This window comes from Falco biarmicus, chromosome 4 (assembly GCF_023638135.1).
Source record: "Falco biarmicus isolate bFalBia1 chromosome 4, bFalBia1.pri, whole genome shotgun sequence".
Lineage (NCBI taxonomy): Eukaryota > Metazoa > Chordata > Aves > Falconiformes > Falconidae > Falco > Falco biarmicus.
The window spans coordinates 64,365,834-64,386,575 of record NC_079291.1 but is presented as its reverse complement, the minus strand read 5'-3'; the positions used below and the strand labels follow the sequence as shown (position 1 = coordinate 64,386,575).

At 43.8% G+C, this 20,742-nt stretch overlaps 1 protein-coding gene and 1 long non-coding RNA gene across 11 annotated transcripts; one reads left to right on the top strand and one right to left on the bottom strand.

The window, feature by feature from the left end:
- Positions 1 to 131: 131 nt before the first annotated feature.
- Positions 132 to 12,043, bottom strand: LOC130148533 (uncharacterized). 9 transcript variants are annotated; one of them, XR_008821576.1, is made up of 6 exons: positions 9,874 to 10,470; positions 9,378 to 9,477; positions 7,792 to 8,737; positions 6,361 to 6,458; positions 799 to 5,317; positions 132 to 285 (listed from the first exon to the last, which is right to left on the bottom strand). It is a non-coding gene; the product is annotated as an uncharacterized LOC130148533 (long non-coding RNA). The 9 variants fall into 9 exon arrangements; XR_008821573.1 differs by having other exon boundaries at positions 132 to 1,009; positions 1,740 to 5,317; positions 9,874 to 10,465; XR_008821574.1 differs by having other exon boundaries at positions 132 to 3,716; positions 4,327 to 5,317; positions 9,874 to 10,465.
- On the top strand, positions 10,615 to 17,202 carry NMRK2 (nicotinamide riboside kinase 2). Of its 2 annotated transcripts, none has more exons than XM_056337234.1 (8): positions 10,615 to 10,778; positions 12,074 to 12,164; positions 13,533 to 13,581; positions 13,779 to 13,950; positions 15,530 to 15,601; positions 16,099 to 16,205; positions 16,631 to 16,716; positions 16,814 to 17,202. In XM_056337234.1, exons 1-7 carry the CDS (start codon positions 10,753 to 10,755, stop codon positions 16,714 to 16,716), a joined length of 603 nt encoding a protein of 200 aa, XP_056193209.1. In that variant the 5' UTR covers positions 10,615 to 10,752; the 3' UTR covers positions 16,814 to 17,202. The 2 variants fall into 2 exon arrangements, with proteins under 2 accessions (XP_056193209.1, XP_056193210.1); XM_056337235.1 differs by having other exon boundaries at positions 16,788 to 17,202.
- The last annotated feature ends 3,540 nt before the right edge of the window (positions 17,203 to 20,742 follow it).

Sequence of the window (20,742 nt, the reverse complement as noted above, 5' to 3'; positions counted from 1 at the left end):
TAAATTTATATGCAAAAGGTTGAAGAACTACAATGCTAGATCTCAAATGCTAAATTTGTGTGGATGATAACAATGTAGGAAGCTGTTGCTCCAGGGGTGTAACAGCAGAACGCTACTAACCCCAGGCAGCGTGCTATAAAAACCTGTTGTTACTTTATTTTGCAGCACCTCTGATGTAGGCACATGTTTTTAGGTTATGAATGAAACACGTTAAAATATTTCACATGGCTTTGCACCAAAGGGCCACCAGCATCAATGGCATATCATGAAGGAATCTGGTCCACGCTGTCAAAAAAGGAGACAGGGAGTCTTGGTTGAGGTATGCCAAAACCCAGCTCTAAGCGCAAAGAATGCAACCAACAAGCAGACACAGTTCAAAAGCTCGCCCTGTTATGACTACGCCATGCCACAAGAAATGGGATTAGCTGCTACCCGACCAAACCAACAAAGGTTCCCAATCAGAAGACAAGACATCCTTCCTCAAAAGAAAACATACCCTTTAATCACCCTTCCCTGTAGTTTTCCATTAGCCACATTATATTCCTCTATTTGACTGACTGCCACTTTCTATTATTAATTTTATTTAGCAGTCCTTAAGAGCTAAGAATATTCCCTAGAAGAGACATATTAAAAGCAAACCAGCCAACTGGCTGCTGTGTAAAAGACAGAGAAGAGAGGCACCCAAACCCCCCCACAATCTTGTAAATATATTAAGATTACATTGTTGGTTTGAGGGGTTTGGGCAGAATGGGAAAGTTAAAGGTAAACAGTTTATTGCTCTGAAACCATTTAATATACCAGTGCTACATTTTTCTTAAGTAGGTGCCTGCAAAGCTCTGCTGCAGCACTCTGGGAGGGGTGCATGGCTCATCCTGTGGGTCGGGTCTGCTCTGAAGGTACCAGGTGAAGTCTTGCAGTGGATTTAAGAGTTGGGACACTTCCTTCCCTTGTCGCAACTGGACGTGTGATCCAGGTACATATCTATCCCTTTTAATCAAGATGGTAGCACCTGTGATTGAGATCAATAGGAGAAAGACAGGTAAATTTTCTGGAAGTTTTCCTAATGAAAGTTTAAACACTATAAGCTCTCCATCAGCCGCACAGTTAGTTTTCATGACTCATTTTCTTCAAATTAGGTGCCTGAAACCCAGCTAAATTGCATGCTGTCTTCGTGAACCCTACGTTTACTCCACCCTCAGCTCTAATTTTAAGGCAGAAAAAAAAATTATAACAGCACATATATTGTGTGATTTTAAAATGTTGAAAAAACGCTTCTCTTTCTTCCAAAACATAAAATCACTTTCCACCTAGACCTCACTTCTGCAGTTTGAATGAAAAGTCAGTATTTTCCCATTCCTTCTCAGTACTGAAACCTATTCTGTCACAAGTTGTGAACTAAACTGTCACCCAAGTGGAAATCACTTCTCCCACATGTGCATGATGTGACTGTTCTTCCCTTTGAAATGACTGAGGTTCCTCAATGAAGCAGTATACAAGAACGTGCTAATTATGGCATAGACTGTTCTGAGGCATTTGCCATCACTGCTAATCATGATGTGCCACAGATAGAAACCAAGACTCCCAGCTTAAGACAATTAGAATCTTCTCCAAACAACTAACCTCAACAACAACCTTAGGATGAGCTTCATCTCACCTAATTTTAGCAATCTAAAAATTAGATATGGAGTCTAAGTGAGTTTTAGGTTCCCTCTACAGTTGATGAAAAGAGATGATTTCACCTATCTTAGGATGGGATGAATCACTCCGTGGTGAGGCCTCTCTCTCCCCACTGGTAAGAGATGTAGCTAAATATCAAGCCTTACACTCCACACGTATCTTTTAGACTGCCAGTTAAATGAATCACAGCCTAGGGGAGGAAAACGAAGTGATAATGCAAGTGAAAAAGAGAGAAAGTGATGGAACATTCCTCATTTTTTAGCACGTAGGAGTTCAGTACTTTGATCGTTCAACTTGTCACCTTGGGTTAACTTCTCAGGATGCTTGAGACTTTGTTTACTTGACCTTTTGTTTAACAATCTAATATGATCAAAAGCAGTCAGTTTCCCTGAGTAACATAAGACTGGAGATTAATAAGGGAATGCCGGCTGAAGAGCTGAGTTTTGAGAAGAGATTTGAAGCAGGAGAGAAAGCCAATACATTCCAGTTGAAATACATTTTAGATAGGTTGTATTTTTTTTCTTTCAGTCCATCAGAGAACAGCCACAAAAGAAAACTCAGCCTCTAAGTAAAAGTTAATGATGCCCAAATGTGAACTGTAAGAACAAGATTTTGTACCTGGAACAGAAGGAAAAGAGAATGTATGGGTAGGAATTGGAAAATATTGCTTATACATGCTCAGAAGAGAACTTCGAGAAAAACTAATTGGCAGAGCACTTGAGCTAAGATTGACTGGGCCCCGATGCAAAGACAGTGACTCCTTGTGTTATTGCAAGCAAGCAGAACTGCAACAAAATAAACTTGATTCTGTCCTGCTCTGTGTCCCCCATCCTGCCCCAAACAACCCACAGTCTCACATATCTGGATAATTCCTCACATTAAAGGATGTTTTCTCACAGCATATTACTCAATTTTAACATTTTTTTCATTCTTTAAATGCCAAAAATTTTTATTCCCCTGATTGTTGTTTGTACCTCATACTGCAGTCAAATAAATCAAGGTTAATGATTAGTAATTCTACCACCGTGAACTATGTTCTAAATTCCAAATACAGCTTCTTTGAAAAGATCACATCCACAAAAATCCAGTTGAAGGAACATTTCTTAAAATCCATTTTAAGACTTTAAAAAGCTATCAACCCTTTCCGTTTGTGTGTTACAACACAGTCATTAATTACATGATAAACGGAAAATGTTTTTACACAGGGCACCTAGCTCATAGATGTGTTAATTCTGCAATGTTAACATTCTTTTAATGCAGCTTGCTGGGTAAGTCTAATTTTGTGGATTTTTTTTTTCCAAAGCAAGCTACAAATAAATGAATTGTATAGCTCTATTATCAAAACAGGGATTTTTTGCTAAACTCATTACATCAAGTACTCAACTTATTTTAGCAAGAACTTACTAAAACCCATTAGCCTGAGGCAGTCACTCAGCATGGGAAATTTCAATATGAACACAGAGTGTGTGACAAAGTTTTAACCTATTACAAAAACAAAAAAAAAACCAAAATAAAACTGGTAATGAAAGTAACCAGTCCATGTATGGTGTGGCTTTAACAAGCTTTGGGCAAAATTGAAGATAGGTATCATTTTTCTGTCTGTCTCTTAACAACAAAACTAGTCTTACAAATGTCAGCCACATAGTAAATCCACCTAGAGAATGAAATTTATATATAAAATGCCTCCACAGCAACTTAATTTATTCAGTGAAGATCATCTCCCTGCCGAGGATCTCTCTCCGGAGATCTTCAAGTTACACGAGTCGCAGTTCATGCTGTCACTGTTGTGGCCCATGTCAATAGGCAGAAATAGGCATGGCTGGAGGGCTCAGCCTGGCTGTCCCACTGCCAGCTCCAGATGGCACCAGTCCTTGAACTGGGAGGTGGCTGAGCAGAATGAACCCCTTCCTCAGGCTGACTCGAGCAGAGGTAAGAAATGAGCTTCCCCTGTCACTGGAACTATCCCCTTCTTGGGGGCAGAGCTGGTCTGTGAGCTGCTCCTGGCATCTCGCAGCTGTGGCAGATGCACCTCCGTGCCCCTGAAATGAGATCAAACAGCAAGAGTAGCCCTGAGAGTACACCAGTTCCGGGAAATGGGAGGCAATTGTTCTGCTCCCCGATGTGGATCCCATAGCCACGTCACGGTGCCCACGGAGGCAGGCAGCTCACTCCTAGGGAAGGGAGCGTTTTGTCCTTTTCTTCAGCTACCTCTAGCCAAGGCAGACGAGGGGAGCACAAAAAGGCAACATGGGCTCCGTTCTTACCACAGTACTGAACATATTTAGCATGGCTAAAAGAGTAGCAACACAGGTATTAAGAGAACCACAAAGAGCGGAAGAAGAGAAATGTGTATTCATTAACTTGTCTTCTATTTATAGCATTTCCTTTCTAAAATACAAAGCCTTAGCCCTGCACACCCTGCTGCATGTACTTAACTGTCTCTTACCCCAGGATTGTATCAGGATAAGTAACTCCAACACACTGAAGCACCCTGTTTTTTCTTAAGTGTTATCGAAATAGAGTGTATACTAGAGTATATATTTTATATATAAATCCTATATGAGGTTCAAAACTGATATGCTCTGTTTCTTTAAAACAGATCTCAAAATAACCCAAATTGAAGCCAAAATAACTCAGAGGACAAGCTACCCGCTGCAGACTCTGTGGCAAGACGCTTTCAAGCGGAAGCTGAAAGGCTGCAGCCCAGAATACGCCAAGTCCCGTATGAGCGACACAGGAAATTAAAGTGCAGCACGATGTTCTGACAGGGGCTGCACTGAAGCACCTAGCAGGAACTAGTCATGCAGGAACCAGGACAGTGCAAGTGGAAACAGCGAGGAAGAAGAGTCAGTTAGAAGCTGCGAAGGAATGCTGAGAATGCAGAAAAGAGCAGAAAAATCTTTGGAAACATTTAGAATTGGTAGAAGTGTTTAAGAGACAACCTGCCCAGAAATGCACCTCACACAGGTGGCATGGTAGGGTCAAACAACACATAAAAGCTAAAAACAGGAAGCCTGTGGTTGCCTGCCTTTCTCACCCAGCTGAATTCTTTGTTCTCTTGAGGCTCCTTTTTAACAGCTATACCAATGCAACAGGCTTCTGTTTTCCCTCGTGAAATCCCATTGGGACAGACAGTTTCTCCAACAGGCAGATAGAATGTGGTGGAGTGGGAGGATTGTAGCCTGGGAATTTCATAGACAGCAGGGTAGCAAGGGGCAGAGCACCAGGAAACCTCAAAATCTGAGAGCTGGCTTAGCCCTGACAAGCTCAGAATGAAGCAGCATGGCCAAGGATGAGCTTTTAAGAGCAAGAAAAGGAAAACTTCCCTCTGTTGTTCTGTATATTACCTATTCAGACTGATTTTGAAGAGTCTGTCAAACATACCTGAAAAACTGTCAGAATATTTTGGAGTGCTGGGTGAATCATCACACATCAACAACATACCTTAATAGCTCAGCTTCTTCACTGCCTGCTTGCTGTGAAAAGCTTGAACACTTATTTCAAACCTTATTCTTTCTCCATCCTTCTTCATTTTCCAAACTACCTTAGAGTTTTTACTTCCTCTCCTTCATCCATCAGTAGACTCTACATTGGCCACAACATTCAATTGAGTGGGGAGCAAGATTAGACATTACCTCTCCTAGAATATAAACCAGAGAGTCAAAAAGTGGGATTCTATTACTTTTTTAAAATGCTTCTAATTCGTTGCTACCGACATTACAATTTATAGCAACACACAGATCAGGACTTACTAATTTAACAATGTCACACACCTACAAACATATACCAGCTGTGAAATGACATTAGAAATGCCTGGCATCTTTTGAAAAAGTTACCCCTGGAATTACTGCAGTTGTTACCTGGCACCAAATAGATATAAAATAGAAGCATTTCTTGCATATCTTACTCATTTCTGCCTCTATATCCACTGATCCCATGAAAAAAAATCCTTATACAGGCGACTGAAATCTAAGGAGGATCCTTTCTTGGGGCATTGTGGTCAACAGCTCCAAAGGGTTCCAGTCAGCCACGGTTCGGGAAGCGGAGCATGGGGAGTGAAACAACTGCAGAGCCTGACACTTTGGGAACAGAGAATGTAGAAAAATTTCTCCATCTCTGATTGGACTTATGCTGCAATAAACTGGCTGCCTTTGGGCTCCAGTTTTCTCTTCCCTCAAAGTCTTCACTTCAGATTACCTCTTAACCTGTTCCTTTTACACTTACCCTCTTGTCCTTCATTCAGGCCCCATTGCTTTTCCTTCCTTCTGGAATATTTTTTCCAGGTTAATCCCATGCCCCCAGAGTAACGGTATACCAAAATAGTTTCGTCTGTGGTTTTCTTGCACACACAGCTGCTTCTCGCCGATCCCATCTTGCCTAAATTCTCAAGAGTGTGACCTCTCTGCCACTGCCTCCCTGCCTCCTCCGGCACTACAGACCCTCTGCCACCAGTGGCAGCCATGGGATCAGCTGCAGCAGTGGAAGAAAATATCACCAATGACGGTGGTAGCTCCTGGCTGTGAGCCAGTCTGCATAGCACTGTGACAAGATGCCAGCTAGTTAAGCATTATACTATTTAAGCTTGTTATTCTACTAGCCTGATTTTATTGTTAGTTTTCTAGTCACTGGCAGTTCACAGTGATGATGTTCTTTCCCTCATTTTTGTTTGAAACAAAAGGCTACCTTCCTCCAGAGCAGGTATGACTGTTTTTGCATTGTCAAGAGATGAGCAGCCTCCAAAGCCTTGGAGAAGGACTCTCTTAGCAACCTAACGCGGTGATCTGGAAAGAAAACACAAACCCACAATTTAAACATTCACAAGTGAAAATTGCTCTCATTCTTTCAACTGTTCCTTCACTAATCGGTATGCTGTCTCATCCAGCCCCCTCCCCCAGGGCTCTATCAAAAGGAACCTTGGCATAACCTTCCTCATACCATAGACAATGTCTTATGATTAGTGAAGGATTTAAATTCTGAACTAAAGCTTTAGAATAAATGAGTCATATTCTGCAACAGTGGGCACACAGAAACTAAAACGTCCCAGGGAAATGATACCATGGCTGCTCCATGAATATCAAACTGGCTTCTGTCAAATTTATCTTAGTTTTAACAAAGATTAATATTAAACTTTTAGTAAACATTCTAAAAATAATGTGAAGGGAGGGAACATTTTCTATCTTTGATTGAAGCACACTGATGAATGGTATTTGTATTAGTAAAGTGTCAAGTAGATAACGTATCTGCAGGATAAACATGCCCCAAAAAAAGGAAGTTTCAGATGACCAACACATAACTCGCCGAGAAATGTGGCTAACATAACTTGCTAAAAAAAGCATTTATGAACACTTGGCATTTGCATAGACATATTTTTAAAAGTTGGGTAAAGTTTGTTGTAGCTGGTCAGTGTAACTGTCACATTCATTTCAGACAGTTTTTTTGCACGAGGTCTTTTTTGTTCTTAGGGAAGCAGACAGCTGAAATGCCAGAGATCTCCGAATACAGGCAGACACATGCCACTGCCTAAAGGAACAGCAAGTCTGAGGCCATTCAGGAATCTGAGAATTTGAGCTATGTGGGTGAATACTATTTTGCTGGATGTTTGGTGCATGAGTATGAATATGGGTGATTGAAAAACCACGTCAAGTAGCTTAAAAACAAACTCAGGAAAAGCCAGACACATCCTCAGGAGCACTGAGGGACCACGAAGAAAAGGTTTTAAAAAATGAGCTTTTACACAAGGGCTGCATGAATGAGTTTTGCAACTGTGAGCTTGGGGGAAGGGGGGCGGGGGGAATCCCCAAACCAACAACAAAAAAATGTGCCTTCTGTCCTTTATTCCTCCAGTTTTCAGAAGAAACAGAGCTTTAACATTCTTTACAGGGACAATGGGACTTCACTGCTCCAGAATTCACTGATCTCAGACAACTCAGCCAAATAGAAAGAACTGCTGCTGCTACTGCCATAATTATTTTTTGTTTGCTATCTACCCGTGAAATGTATTGTTTCTTTTGATACATCTTAGGCCAAATACTCATTTTTCCCATGCAAAAACCCAACCTGTATTTCTGAAGCACATTCATAAATCCAACAGAGCAGAATACCATTTTTACTCACCTCAGGGATGGCACGTTCCCAAAATATTTGGATTAGCATGACTCCAGTGCACAGAGGAGTGGATCAGAGGTAGCAGAGACCAGTGTCCCCTCCTAACTTGCATACAACTTCCAAGTCTCCCAGTTTTTGCCTAGTACATAAGGTCCAATGTAGTAAAATAAACACTGAAGTAACCCACTGTTTGCTTTCTTACCCAAGACACCTTCCCAGCTCATGGGCAGAAGAGAAACACAATAAATGGCATAAAAACTTGGAGCAGAGGGCTAATCTTAGGTTGAATTTTCAGTTGATGTAAATTAGCACTGCTCCATTTCAGTGCAGAATGACAATTTGCACCAGCTGAGAGGCTGATGTGGTGACTCCCCATGCTGTGCTTAAAGTGATGGGCAGCTGCTGGAAATTAACTTCCCCGAGAGTCATGTCTCCTTCATATTCAAGAATTCGAGCTCAGAATTTCTCTAGAGCGATTATTTTACGTAGTTACCTTGGAAATGATGATGAAAGTATAATTTGCAAGTGATGTCTCCAGGAACAGTCAAATCTTGTACTAATGTTGACCATAAATAACTATAGTGGAAACACTGGCTGAGGTCTATTCATTAAGCACACAGAATTAAGACAGCATAATAAACTGGAAAAGATCATTTGCTATAATCCCATTGACAAATTTACCAGGCTCTTCCTTAAAACCAATTTATTTTCTTGCCTTCAACATCTTCACTGTGAGATTTCCAGAATCTTACACCTCTGGCAGTTAATAACCTTCTAATTTGCAGTCTGTGTTTATTCATGATCAGCTCATTTTATCAAAGCTCTGGACCTCGATCTTGTGGCTGGTGAACATAAAATAGCTTTGCAGGGGAAAGTGACATCTTTTGTTAGATCAACAGCCATAGCTGGGGTAAGAAAAACACAAAATTTTAGGCCACAAAACCCTTCTTCAGTCCTGAAATAGAAGCAGAAAAATTCAAGTTAAAAACAGCTTGGGAGAAGTTGTTCTGAGTAAAATTTCATGATGCCAAACAATTACCCAAATTGAGGAAAAGGTATACACAAAATACTGGGATATTAATAAGTTATACTGGGATATTAATAAGTTATGAGATGATTAAGCCATAGGATACCATGTGAGCCAAAAGAGATGCAGTTAACAGCCAGAATGTTCTATAGGCTTCTGTAGATATCATGCTCCCTAGGGAGCATCCTGCCTCAGTAGCTCCAAAGCTGCTGTACATGGGGAAGCTCCACAAAAGGTACCCACACACATCCAGGCAGCTGCGAGCTCCCAGGTGCATCTCGGTAGCCTGGATTAGCAACGGTCTGTGCTGCTGGAGCTGCACCCCACCCTGCCCTCAGCAGGGATTTTTAGGAATACTCCCTTCAAAAACGCTGTCCTCACATTCTTGATGGTTAAATTCTGGATATACAGATTTTATGCTCTAACAGCTGAAAAGCTCAAGGGATAATACTTTGTAGCCAGCAACCAAATGATGGAGGCACCACAAAGAAACTAGAACAGAAATAATGGCTGTCTACTACTTTGAACACAGTTGAAATCATCCCACTGTAACAAGTTCCACCTTCACCTTCGGCCAGGGAGCAAGCCCTGCTCCAGCACTCGTATGCCACACACATATCCAGCAGTACAAGATCATGATGCAAGGATCAGCTCTACAGACTCCAAAGCTGCAAAGAAAATGAACAGGACACCAGACACCTAGATAATTGTGCTACTAAGTTTTCTACAATTACTTTACAAACCACTGTATGACAAAGAAACTTTAAGTATGTCTTTAAATACTTCCATAGACTGATTTTATAAAAAGGAAGAACAAAGGCATACAATAGTCTGGATGATTTAAGCCCTATTAGACCAGATACTATTTAAAAATAGGTACTATATACCTCACATCACATTCACCTGAAAAAAACCATTCAGAACTGTTGCTAACTACCTTCACCTAACATCTCTCAAGACAGCCCTGATTTTAGGAGCATCTGAAATAATTAAAATTAAAGCACAGGTTCCACATTGGTGAGAGGTATTTATTCAAGGAAGCAGTCCAGCTGGAGTTAACTTACCTTAAAAAGTGTTACCTTACATGAGTAAACTGTGGAGAAGGAGGCCCTCTGGATAGCTAATATTTTATGACTTTGTATCTATGTATAAAGAATTAGCTGTTCAAAAAATTCCTCCGAAAGGTTCAAAAGATAATGGTCCAGATGGATTCACTTATCACCCCCTGCATATTCCTTTCTCTGAACAGCCTCACTAAAAGGAGTAAGAAAAAAAAAAAAAATCCCTTGCCTTCCCTATTGGTTTAGGGAAACAAAAAAAATCCTTCTTATGACATAGCTAAATGCATTTCAAATAATCAAATAGGAATTGGGAAAAATGAAGAGGAAGGCAAAGACATAGCTTGTCTGACTTCAAGAAAAAAAAAAAAACCCAACACTTAATTATATCCTTACACACCTCTGCACCTTCCCCAGCACTCCCAAAGGAATTGTGGAAAGGGGTGACATTTCCACCTACCCTATTACTAATTTAGGCAAAGGAAAAGCTTGCCAAAAAGCTATTTATAGGCAAGGCAGGGGAGTGGGGGGCTGTGAGGGGTGCCGAAACAGGTGCGGTGGCAACGCGCATGACCCCATCTGCCGGGGTGAGGATTGGCTAAACCCGGCTCAAAAATATGACATCTTGGGCTTATGATAGTCACAGGGCTTTTCCATCAGCAAGCGGGGCGGGGAGCCACCGGGGAGGGCGGGAAGGGCACTGCAGCAGGGCCCTATAAATTAGAGCCAAACGCGCCTTTTCCCTCAATGAAAGAGTAAGGCAGGGTAGAGCTGAAGAGAGGGAGCAGGGTCAGGTGTAGGCTTGTTTCGCTGAAAGCAATTTCAGCGTTTCTAAGCCTGTGTTTTTTCTTACCACATCCCTGCTAAGAAGGCAACTCTGCGAAGATGAAATACATCATAGGCATTGGAGGGTAAGTTCCTGTTCATATTGTGTATGTATATATATGTACTGCTTTTTCTTCCCACTTAATTGTTGTGTGTGAGATAATGTAAGACTTGAAGATTATAAATCTGCCATTATAATATTACAAGGCTCTAGAAATGATGCAACTTGCTGACTCTTTGTGCTACTTAGAGAGCTCTGCAGGGGGGCATACACAAAACTGAGATGATCAGGAGGTACACTGACAAAGGAAAAAAAAACTCATTTCAAGTAAGCTTATAGGTCTGATGAAATTATGTGCTGCAACTATGAAAAAGAACGTTTTCAGCATGAAGTTAGGCTTTTAAAAGCTCTGAAAGACAGAGAGGAAAGAAATCCTGATTCAAATAAAACGGGGATGCTGGTATATAATTTTTCTATGTTGAAGATACCATTTTTATGTACTAATTTGGAACCGTAGGGTCGCTTTCCCCGGCAGAGCAGGGCAGCCTGTGTGCCCGGGCCGGGCGGAGCCTGGCGCTCCCCTGCCGGCTGCTGGTGGTTCGCAGCGCTGGCACCGGGCAGGGCCTAGAGTTAATAACGTGGGTTAAAGGCCGCGTGAGACTTTTTTTACAGCCTTTGAATAAAAAATTAGGAGTAAGCGCTGTCTTGACAGCTCTTGTCTTTCGGAAAGGAAGATTAGTCAAGCCTTTTATATTAAAACAGGCTTTGCGGGTGTGGGGAGGTCTGAGTCACGCCCTGAGGGAAAAAGCGAGCTGCTCGCGTTCCTACCTCACTTTATAAACCCGCGTCTTACCCGCCGGCCTTTCCCCGGGCGGCTGTTCGCGCTGCTGGGCGGTGCCTCTAAGGCCAGCCGGGGCACCTTAGGGCAGCGGGTGAGTTAAGAGCTCGCCTCAGACCTCCCCGCGCCGGCCGGGCACCGCAGGCCGCTCCGGGGGTGCCGTGGCGGGCGGCCGAAAGACGCGCAGCCCCTCTGACCTTCCCCGGCCCGGGGAGCGGCTCTAAGGAGGGCGGAGATGGCGGCGCGGCCCCGCGCTCCCTCAGCGCAGCCGTTGAGCGGGCGGGAAGCAGCGCGAGCCGCCGCCGAGCCCGCCTGCCCGCCCGCGCGCGCCGGGCCCAGCCAGTCGGTGGCGGGAAAGGGGTGGGGCGAGGGGCGGTGCCGACCAATCGGCGGCCAGCGCGCGCCGCGGCGCCGGTGAGGCGGGAAATTCAAACGGGCTGGGCGCGGGGTGCCGCGGCGGTTCGTGTCTCTTCAGGGCGGCCCGGCGGGGCCCTGCGGCTCTAACGCGGCTCTCCCGCTGCTGTCTCGCCTTCCCCGTGCAGTGTCACCAACGGTGGCAAAACCACCCTGACCAACAGGATCATCAAGGCGCTCCCCAACTGTTGCGTGGTCCACCAAGATGACTTCTTCAAGGTAAGCGGAGCTCTTGCCCTTACTCGAAACACTAACCGCTGCTTGTACGTGTCGCGATAGCGGTGCCGGCCCCCCCTGGAAGTTTTATGTACTTATGCATGCTTTCCAAGTACATTTTGACAGCTTAGGAGCAGCAGACTTTCTAATAATTTTTTTTCTTAAATATATATTTAATTTTTTAAACCGCTTTGGACAGGTGAGGAGATACTGACCTTTGCAAATGTGGGGATCTGCCAGCTTTTGCAGAAGCGGAGCTTGGCACAGCCAAGCACAGAACGGTTGTTCTCTAAAGGTTCCCTTTAGTTTTAACAACAGATCTAAATTTGGGTCGAACTACTGATTTAAGTTAGAAATTATTTATTGTAATCTGCACAAGTAATTTTCTCCATAATTGGGTTTCCCTTATTGTATTTAAATAAAAATGTTGCTTCTAAATGATACTTCAGGATTTATGCAATCTCTGTGCTGCTTTAAATAAAGACAGACAGCTGTACTGGGGAGTTCTGATAGCTCCGTATGAGAAACCCAATTAAAAGATTACTAATCACGAAAGTGGAAGACCCATCTGGGAGAGCAGCAGGGGAAGCAGCTGCACAACCACGTTACTAAACCTTGTAGGCTACAGCCACTTCACAGCAATTACAGCATACCTGGACCCCACTGCACGTGGAAGTCCAAGAGGTACTTCAGGTGGCTGTGTGTTGACCCCTGATGTGCAGAGTGCTCCAGCACTGGCAGCTGCCTGCTTGGTCTGTCCCGCCTGTGCAGGAGCACGAGCCATATGGAACAGAATGGAGCGCCCATTTGGAAGGGCTTCTTTGCCAGAAACTTCACACACAAATTTGGGCAGGTGTGAGCTCTTGAAGTAGAGGAGGAATTCTGTGTGACTTCTCACGGGTGGGTTTAGCTGGCAGATGCTAGCACAAGTAAAGCTAGTGACCGAGTGACCAGAAGTCATGCTATGCTATCCTACTTTTTTTTTTTTTTTACAGCTGCTAGGAGTTAAAATAGCTATTCTTGAATGTGAAATCTTAGCAGTTACTTAACACTGTATTTGCATTTTAAGTTCTTATACATTGACTTATAAACAGGGGCCTGTATAGTATTTTGGCTAATAACACCCTATCAAACGATTAACCTAGAACTCTTTGTCCAAAGTGGCTTGACTGGGCCAAGAAAAACTTTTCAAAGTTCTTGGGGTTGGTGAAGGATGGGAACTTTGATATAGTCCAAACAGGGTCTGTAATTGTTTTGTTAAGTGAACACTTGCTTTGTTGTGTATTGCAGTAGCATCCAGGTTGTGATCGGATCTTAGGTAACTGATCACGCTGAGTTTGCAGCAATGTTTTATTGCTCACTATATTTCAGCCACAAGATCAAATAGAAGTCGGGGAAGACGGCTTTAAACAATGGGATGGTAAGAGCAGTGTTCGCTATAGGATGCAGTAATGTATATTTTTTCCTAAGTATTTCTTTTTAATTATTAAAGATTTAACAGTAAATTTATGTAATTTCAATTTTACAAGTTTATTCTATTTTATACTTTCAAGCCACTATGGTTGATGGTATTTGATTGTATACCTTTTCCCCACCCACCCCCTTTCTCCTAACTAGTGTTGGACTCCTTGGATATGGAGGCAATGGTGAGCACTGTGCGTGCATGGATTGAGAACCCAGTGAAGTTTGCCCGTTCCCACGGGGTGAATGTTACGCCTGGCTCTAAAGAGCCAGCCTCCAAAGATATCCATATATTGGTCATTGAAGGCTTCCTGCTTTATAATTACAAGTAAGGTTTGGGGAACTATTAATGGTTTGCCAGGGAAGAACACTAGATCTCTAGTGCCAGGGCTAAAACCTCCTCTTTACTAATATACCCTTCCTGTCTTGTTCTGAGGTATCACAGGGAGGAATTTTTCTCATGTGAAATGTAAATTTTACCAGGAAATACTGGCAAAAGTGGGGCGCACAAGGTGACTTTCTCAAGGAAGTTTTCATTTAGGCTGCACCCTTGAACTCTAGGGCATGGAAAACTTTAGACCAGAACTTGGAAACACTGAGCCAGTAGTGAAGGCACAGGCTTCCCTCCTGGTCTTCCACCACGCTGCCTAAGCCTTGACCTGCAAAGGTTGTTGATGAGAACGAGGAGATAATCCATTCTGCATTCACTGCTTGGAATCTCTCCTGGAATTCAGGAATAGATCTCTCATGTGATACATGTACTTGTTTAACACTGACTAAATTGAGCTTAGTAATTAATTGTATGTTGGAGCAAAGACTGAGCTTTTTTTTTTTGTATGGGGGGGGAAAAGTGCTTGCCGGGAAGATGGGGAGACCAGACTAGCAGTGAAGAGAGAAAACTTCCAATGGCTAAATACATGCAATTTTCTTAAGTTTATGTTATAAACATAATGAGCAGAAGATTCTTGGCTCCAAACTATAGTTTTGTTTACAAAACTCTAGAGAACAAGCTGTTCATGACACTTGGCAAAAATGGAGCTGTTTATAAGCTGTACCACAAGACAAGCCAGCACCATTCCGGCTTTCCAAACTGAATGTAAAATGGCAGTCTCGGATTAGCCATACCCAGAATGGCCAGCTGGAGATCGTGCTGGCAAACTGCCGGGTGTTCTTAGCCTGCCCCCAGGGAAGTAACCCTTGGTACCTTCCCTGAAGGTTACTGATCCTTCTGAACCACTCCATGTCGTTAACAGGAGCCTCTCCATAGTCCAGAGGGAGTATTCCATCCACAGACCTGGGGCTTGCTCAGTTCATACTATATTAAGCACTGGCAATCCCACTACGTTCAAACTAGATCTGCTTCAAGGATTTTTCTGGGTTTATTTTCTTCAGCCTAATAGCATAGAGCAAACTCCCTGTGTTTCTGGAAAAGAACATGTTGGTGAGCTGCCTTGTACCAGATGTGTGTGTCCATGCGTGTTTTGGCAGCTTGCTGCAGCACAACAGGCCAGACGGTTTGATAAGTCAGCTCATATCAGACTGATAAATTGCAACTTAGACTGGCCTACTGCAAGCAGAATTAGAAATGATCTAGAAAGAGGCATGATTCCCACCCCAGGTCTTCCCAGCCTAGTGTCTGATCTTCCACAGTAAGTAGTAGCAGGCACTCGGGTGGGAAAAGTACCTGGCATACCATTCAGATCTTCAGAAAACAGCATTCTCCATGCTTTATAGCTACTAACAAACCTACTGTACATGAGCTTCTGTCGCAATGAAAACAGTTGCACTTGTCTGCAATAGACCCTAATATGAGAGGCAGATTTTTTTTATGGCTTTCGGGGTGATTTAACACTTTCCTGTGTCAGGAAAAAAAAACAGACATGTTCTTTCTCTCTACCCTACCCTAGACCACTGATAGACCTATTTGACATACGCTACTACCTGGCGGTGCCATACGATGAATGCAAAAGGAGGAGAAGGTAAGAAGATTCTCTGATGCAAGTCTAATCCTTCCAATAAAGACTACTGGAGGCAAGCCTTCAGGCTACCTTTACGGTGCTCTTAATGGGATATATTGGTGTCACATCAGAATTACAGTTGAAAAGTTAATATAACTGGAGAAAGAAACTTTCATATGGTATTTTCTGAAACTTGATCTGGCAGTCCCCTTCAGGTTTTATGAAGATCAGCACGTTGGTGCAAAAGGAGCAGAGCTGTTGCATGCGTCCCCCGCAAATGTCAGTAAACCCTCAGACTGCTTGCTTTGCCTTCATCAGCTACCTGTAGCTTCTGCATTCGCTTTGGGTGCTTAAACTTGTTGCAAAACACAGACCAGTATCAATGAGAGACTGGATGATGACAATGAGCTTTTATGTAATCTGACAGCTGCTCAGTTGTATTTAACTTCAGGCTTTAGCAGAGTGCAGGGTGCAGCACAATCCCAGTAGTCCTGATGTTCTTCCGTGTTGGTTTGCAGTACACGGAACTACACCGTTCCTGATCCACCGGGTCTCTTTGACGGACACGTCTGGCCCATGTACTTAAAACACAGGAAAGAAATGGAGGACTGCGGTGTTGATGTTGGTAAGCCTCCCCAAATACAAATCTTTTGGCATTGTACTGTGGATTTTAAGGAAGACAGTAATTTAATTCAATGAAAATTTAACTGTAATGATGCAAGGCACTATTTTTACTAAGCTGTAATCCTGGCCTACTTTGTCCAGATAAATATGTGCCGTTTTAGAACTAGGAACTTTTTCCCTTTGTTTCATACTAGAGCACTTTGGGAGGGGCAGGAAAAAAAACCAACCATACAACAACACATTATATTATAATAGGATAAGAGATTCTGTGGGCCACAGGTTTTTCAGACTGGTTCTGTTTTTCCAATTGGAAAACAAGTTAACAATCTATCATTTGGGTTGATAGTCTGAAATATTTTAAAATTAATCCACAGAAATTTTGTTCTGATCAAAAGCCTACAGCCTGACTCCAACCTTTTCTTTCAGTTTATTTAGATGGACTGAAGTCTAGAGATGAACTTTATAACCAAGTCTTTGAAGATATTCACAACAAGCTTTTAAATTGCTTATAGGTAAGGATGTCCCTGCTTCTGAGGGGGTGAAACTTGACTGCTGGAAGCAACCTGCTCTTATGCTTGTGTAGTTATACCTTCCTTTCTTGCTTTTCAGGGTCTCAGAAGACCTGAAAGACCCGTGTACAGGATGATGTAAATAGTACTTAGAAGTCAGAATGAGCATTTTATTTGTGTAAACTCTTCTTATACTGTCCTTTGGGAAGTATCTTTTGTATATAATTGAAAAATGAAGATAACTTATTCATAACTCTGTGATGGACAGGATTGTTTTGGTGTTTTGGTTTTTTTATTATTTTATATTCCACTGGCTTACGAAACATAAGTTGAAAATGTGTTTTTTATAATGGAACAAGTAGAGCAACTTGTAGAAACAACTGACTCTTCTGCTTATGTGCTTCTGCAGTTATTAAGTCTTTATGTAATGGCTTGTTTGTAATGTCATCTCTTAAATTCAGTAAAAATCAAAGTCTTTTTTTTCCTGTTTTTCTTTTGAGGTCCTGTTTTAATAAATAAACTGCATTTACTGTAGTAGAAATAGGCACAAAACTCCTCCAAAAACACAACAGCCTTCACACATGTGCAGCTTCAAACCTAGTGCTAGCGCTGGCCTGGGCACCTTGTTCATACATCCCAGCAAGAGTGAGGTTCTCAGGGGTGGTTATAGGAGGTGAACAGTGCTTCAGATATTGTTAAAGTGCTGGTATGAAACCAGTTTAATGTCTGTCTCAGCTTTGTGGTGTTTCTCACTTCGTGCTCAAAACAAATTAGCACACAAAGATAGCACAGTCTGCCTCACATAGCAGATGAGTGTCCAAGGTGCAAAGCCTGGACAGAAGCCTCTCCTGCTTTTGTGATCCAAACAAGAATGCTATTTGGTCCTAAATTCTCCAGGTAGCTGTGCCTCAAGAGGTGGAAATGGCTATGTGTGTGAATGAAAGTAGCAGCCTCGTATTAAAATTGTGCTAGCTTGGGGAACTCTTCAGGTATTAGTACTGAACTCCATCCTAGTCTGTCTGGAAAAAAAAACCCCTGGAGTACATGTGCAGTCTGTTTACTAAAAGACTTTTCCTTAACTCACTGTGAAAGTGCTCTGAGGACTGTGGGCTGTAGAAAACTGTCCTTTGCACTCCATGTAACCAGCCTTCACAACCTCCCGCAGAGGAGCCTGCACCCAAGCAGGTTACGTGCTTGTGACAACACCCTGCGTTCATGTGCCAGGCAGCATGCTGCAACTCCAAAGGGCAGGTACAGGAGGTTCTGCTTCTTAAAGTCCTTCCAGTAAGTTTGTAGGGAGTCCACAGATTTCTTATACATCCATGTCTTCCCCTTCTAGCAAAACTACAAGTAAAATATCAGTGGCAATAATTTTACTGATTTTTCTGCTGATCAGCTTTTCCTCAGTATTTCAGTGAGATAAAGGCAGCCTCCCACTTCAAGCCAGACAGCACAAAAGTAATTCAGCAAACACAATCAGAATATTGAAATAACTCATAACATGGAGGAAAACATGCTTGAGAAAGGAATGGGGATATTGTTCCTGAAGCTAAAGCCGAGCGGTAGACCTTTATTTTCCTGCTTATCATGTACTTTGAGAACAACGTTCTGCCTGAGTTTCCTCATTTATGAACAGCACAACTATTCTCTGCCAGGCTTTCTGGCAGAACCTCCAGCCCTGAGCCGAGCGGTGACCTTCACCCAGGCAGCCCCGCAGGAAGCCTGAGCAACGCAACAAGTGAGTGCTACAAAAAACATCATCTCCTCTCTGCCCTGTGTGCTTGGGTGGGTCTGTGCTGCCACCAGGCACCTGAGGCAAAGGCCACCCAGCTGTGTGCTGGGGAGAACAGCTCGCTGCGGCTGTAGAAGAGACAAGACTAGACAAGGTCAGCTGGAAGGGACCCGATCACCTTGGCCAACCGCCCGACCGCCTCAGGGCTGGCCAAAAGCTAAGCACGTTACTAAGGGCATTGGCCAACTTGACTCTTAACACGGAGCGGCTCGGGGCATCGCCTGCCTCGAGGGAGCCCGTTCAGTGTCTGAGCACCTTCTCGGTAAAATGCTTCCTCATGTCCAGTTTGAACCTCCCTGGCGCAACTCTGAGCCATTCCCAGGTGTCCTGGTGTCTCCCTGGATCCCAGGCAGAAAAGCTCAGCACCTCCCTCTCCACGTCCCATCCTCAGGAAGCTGCAGAGAGCAACAAGGTTGGCCCTCGGCCTCCCTTTCTCAAAACAAAACCAACCCAGAGCAACAACCTGCTTGCCACGCTGCCCCTGGCTAGTGCCTGGCTCCATGCTAATAATAACCTCTCCCCACCGCGCTGTGCCTGGTAACTAATTGAGGTTAAATAGTGTAGTGAGCTAGGTGAGCACGCCGAGATCTGTCAACTCGCTATCAAAATACACTGGCTAAAGATAGGAAGTGCCAGCAAACTGATGTACTAAAGCACGTGCAGCGCACCACGCAGAAAAGGTTCACCATGTTAAAAGTACAAAACATCTCACGTGGGATGAGTGTGGTGATCTTTTGGGCACTAAAATAACTTGGCTGTGGTGTCAGCACAGCTCACTTCAGAAGATTTTTGGGTATGCCTTAATTAGAAACATTGTTCCAGAAAAGCAGCTGCTACAGATTAGCAAAAAGTCACCCGAAAAACCCACCAGAAAGCCTATTTCGAGGGGGTTTTTTAAACAGCCTGGTGAAGCGGCCAGAAGGAAGTCGGATCCACCACTTTGTCCTAGTGTTACACGGATATTTTCCGATTGTCTGGCCGGAACAGGGACACCACAGCCAGAAACGAGACATGAATACTGATGGCATCACCCACACTTCCACAAGCTATAAAAAGGCATATTGCCTTGCGTGCAGCACCATGCGTGCCTGGAGAGACCCACAAAACTATAATTACACTGTTACACGGCTGGGCACTCATCAATGGCAAAGCTGAGGAACGCCTGGGCCAGGGACAGCGTGCTGTGACTTGTCACCGATACCTTGTAAGTCCATTTGACATCGTTACATGGAGTGTTTCCCGCAGATTAGCCGCAGCTCTGCTCGCTGGCAGGAAGAAAGCAGCCCCGGCTCCCCAGCGGGATCTGGCATATAATTTCCATCAGGGCTTCCCCGGTGTTAACAGATAGGTTTAGCCCTCACCTGATAAGCCGGGCAAAACCATTTTACTTTCTGAAAACATATAAGGGAAAAGACATTGCACTCGCCTCAAGCCAGCCTCTAGGAAGCAAAAATTGAAGCCCAAAAAAGGCACTTTGATAATCTCTGCCCAGAGAGAATATAAAACACCCTAGGTGGCGTTAGCTCCCATTGCAGAGAGGGGAACCGAGGCAGAACATCCCAGTACATCCAATCACCAAAATCCCCTGAGGACCAGCACACCCCCTCATTTCTGAGCACCACCGTAGCTCCTACAGTGTTCAGCATTAGCCGAGTCCCTGCAGTATTTCCTCCCAGACACTTTCTCCCCAGTAAATCCTCCTCCGCGGTGAGAGGCTGGTATTTTCCCCCTTCTTTGCAGCTGTACATGGTACATGATGCAGCCTGCTGAAGTCAAGCCAATACTTTGCAAATTAAAACCCTCTAGAGCAGGTCACCCTGAGTGCAGTGTCAACAAAAACCACCCCAAATTCTGCTTATTAAAAAGGAGGAGAAGGCAGTGCCAGCCAGGGTGAATGGCCAGCACCTTCCAAGAGCCTTGCAGAAGCATGAAACAGAAACCCGCAGCACAAGGAGCATCTGGGAAGCCTTAGCACTATGTGAACTTTGCACAGCTTGGGAACAACTGTTGCGATAGGATTTCTGTACATCCTTTCACACACTGGCTCTGGTGATGAATCAGCTCTGCAAGAGCGTATCAAATGCCCAGGACTACGGCAGAACCCACACCCCAAAGCCTCTCCCCGAACACCAGGTCCCAAGATGCAGCGCCCAGGGAGAGGGCAAAAGCCCCCAGCCCCCCAGCCAGGCTCTGGTGTCCCACACCATGTCTGGAGCCCTCGTGAGCCACAGGAGCTG

What these genes read in the sequence shown, in the direction of transcription:
- NMRK2 (XM_056337234.1), top strand. Translation starts at nt 10,753, where the DNA reads ATGAAATACATCATAGGCATTGGAGG. An exon ending in ACCAAGATGACTTCTTCAAG is followed by an intron (nt 12,165 to 13,532) that starts GTAAGCGGAGCT and finishes ACTATATTTCAG; the next exon opens with CCACAAGATCAAATAGAAGT. An exon ending in GAATGCAAAAGGAGGAGAAG is followed by an intron (nt 15,602 to 16,098) that starts GTAAGAAGATTC and finishes GTTGGTTTGCAG; the next exon opens with TACACGGAACTACACCGTTC.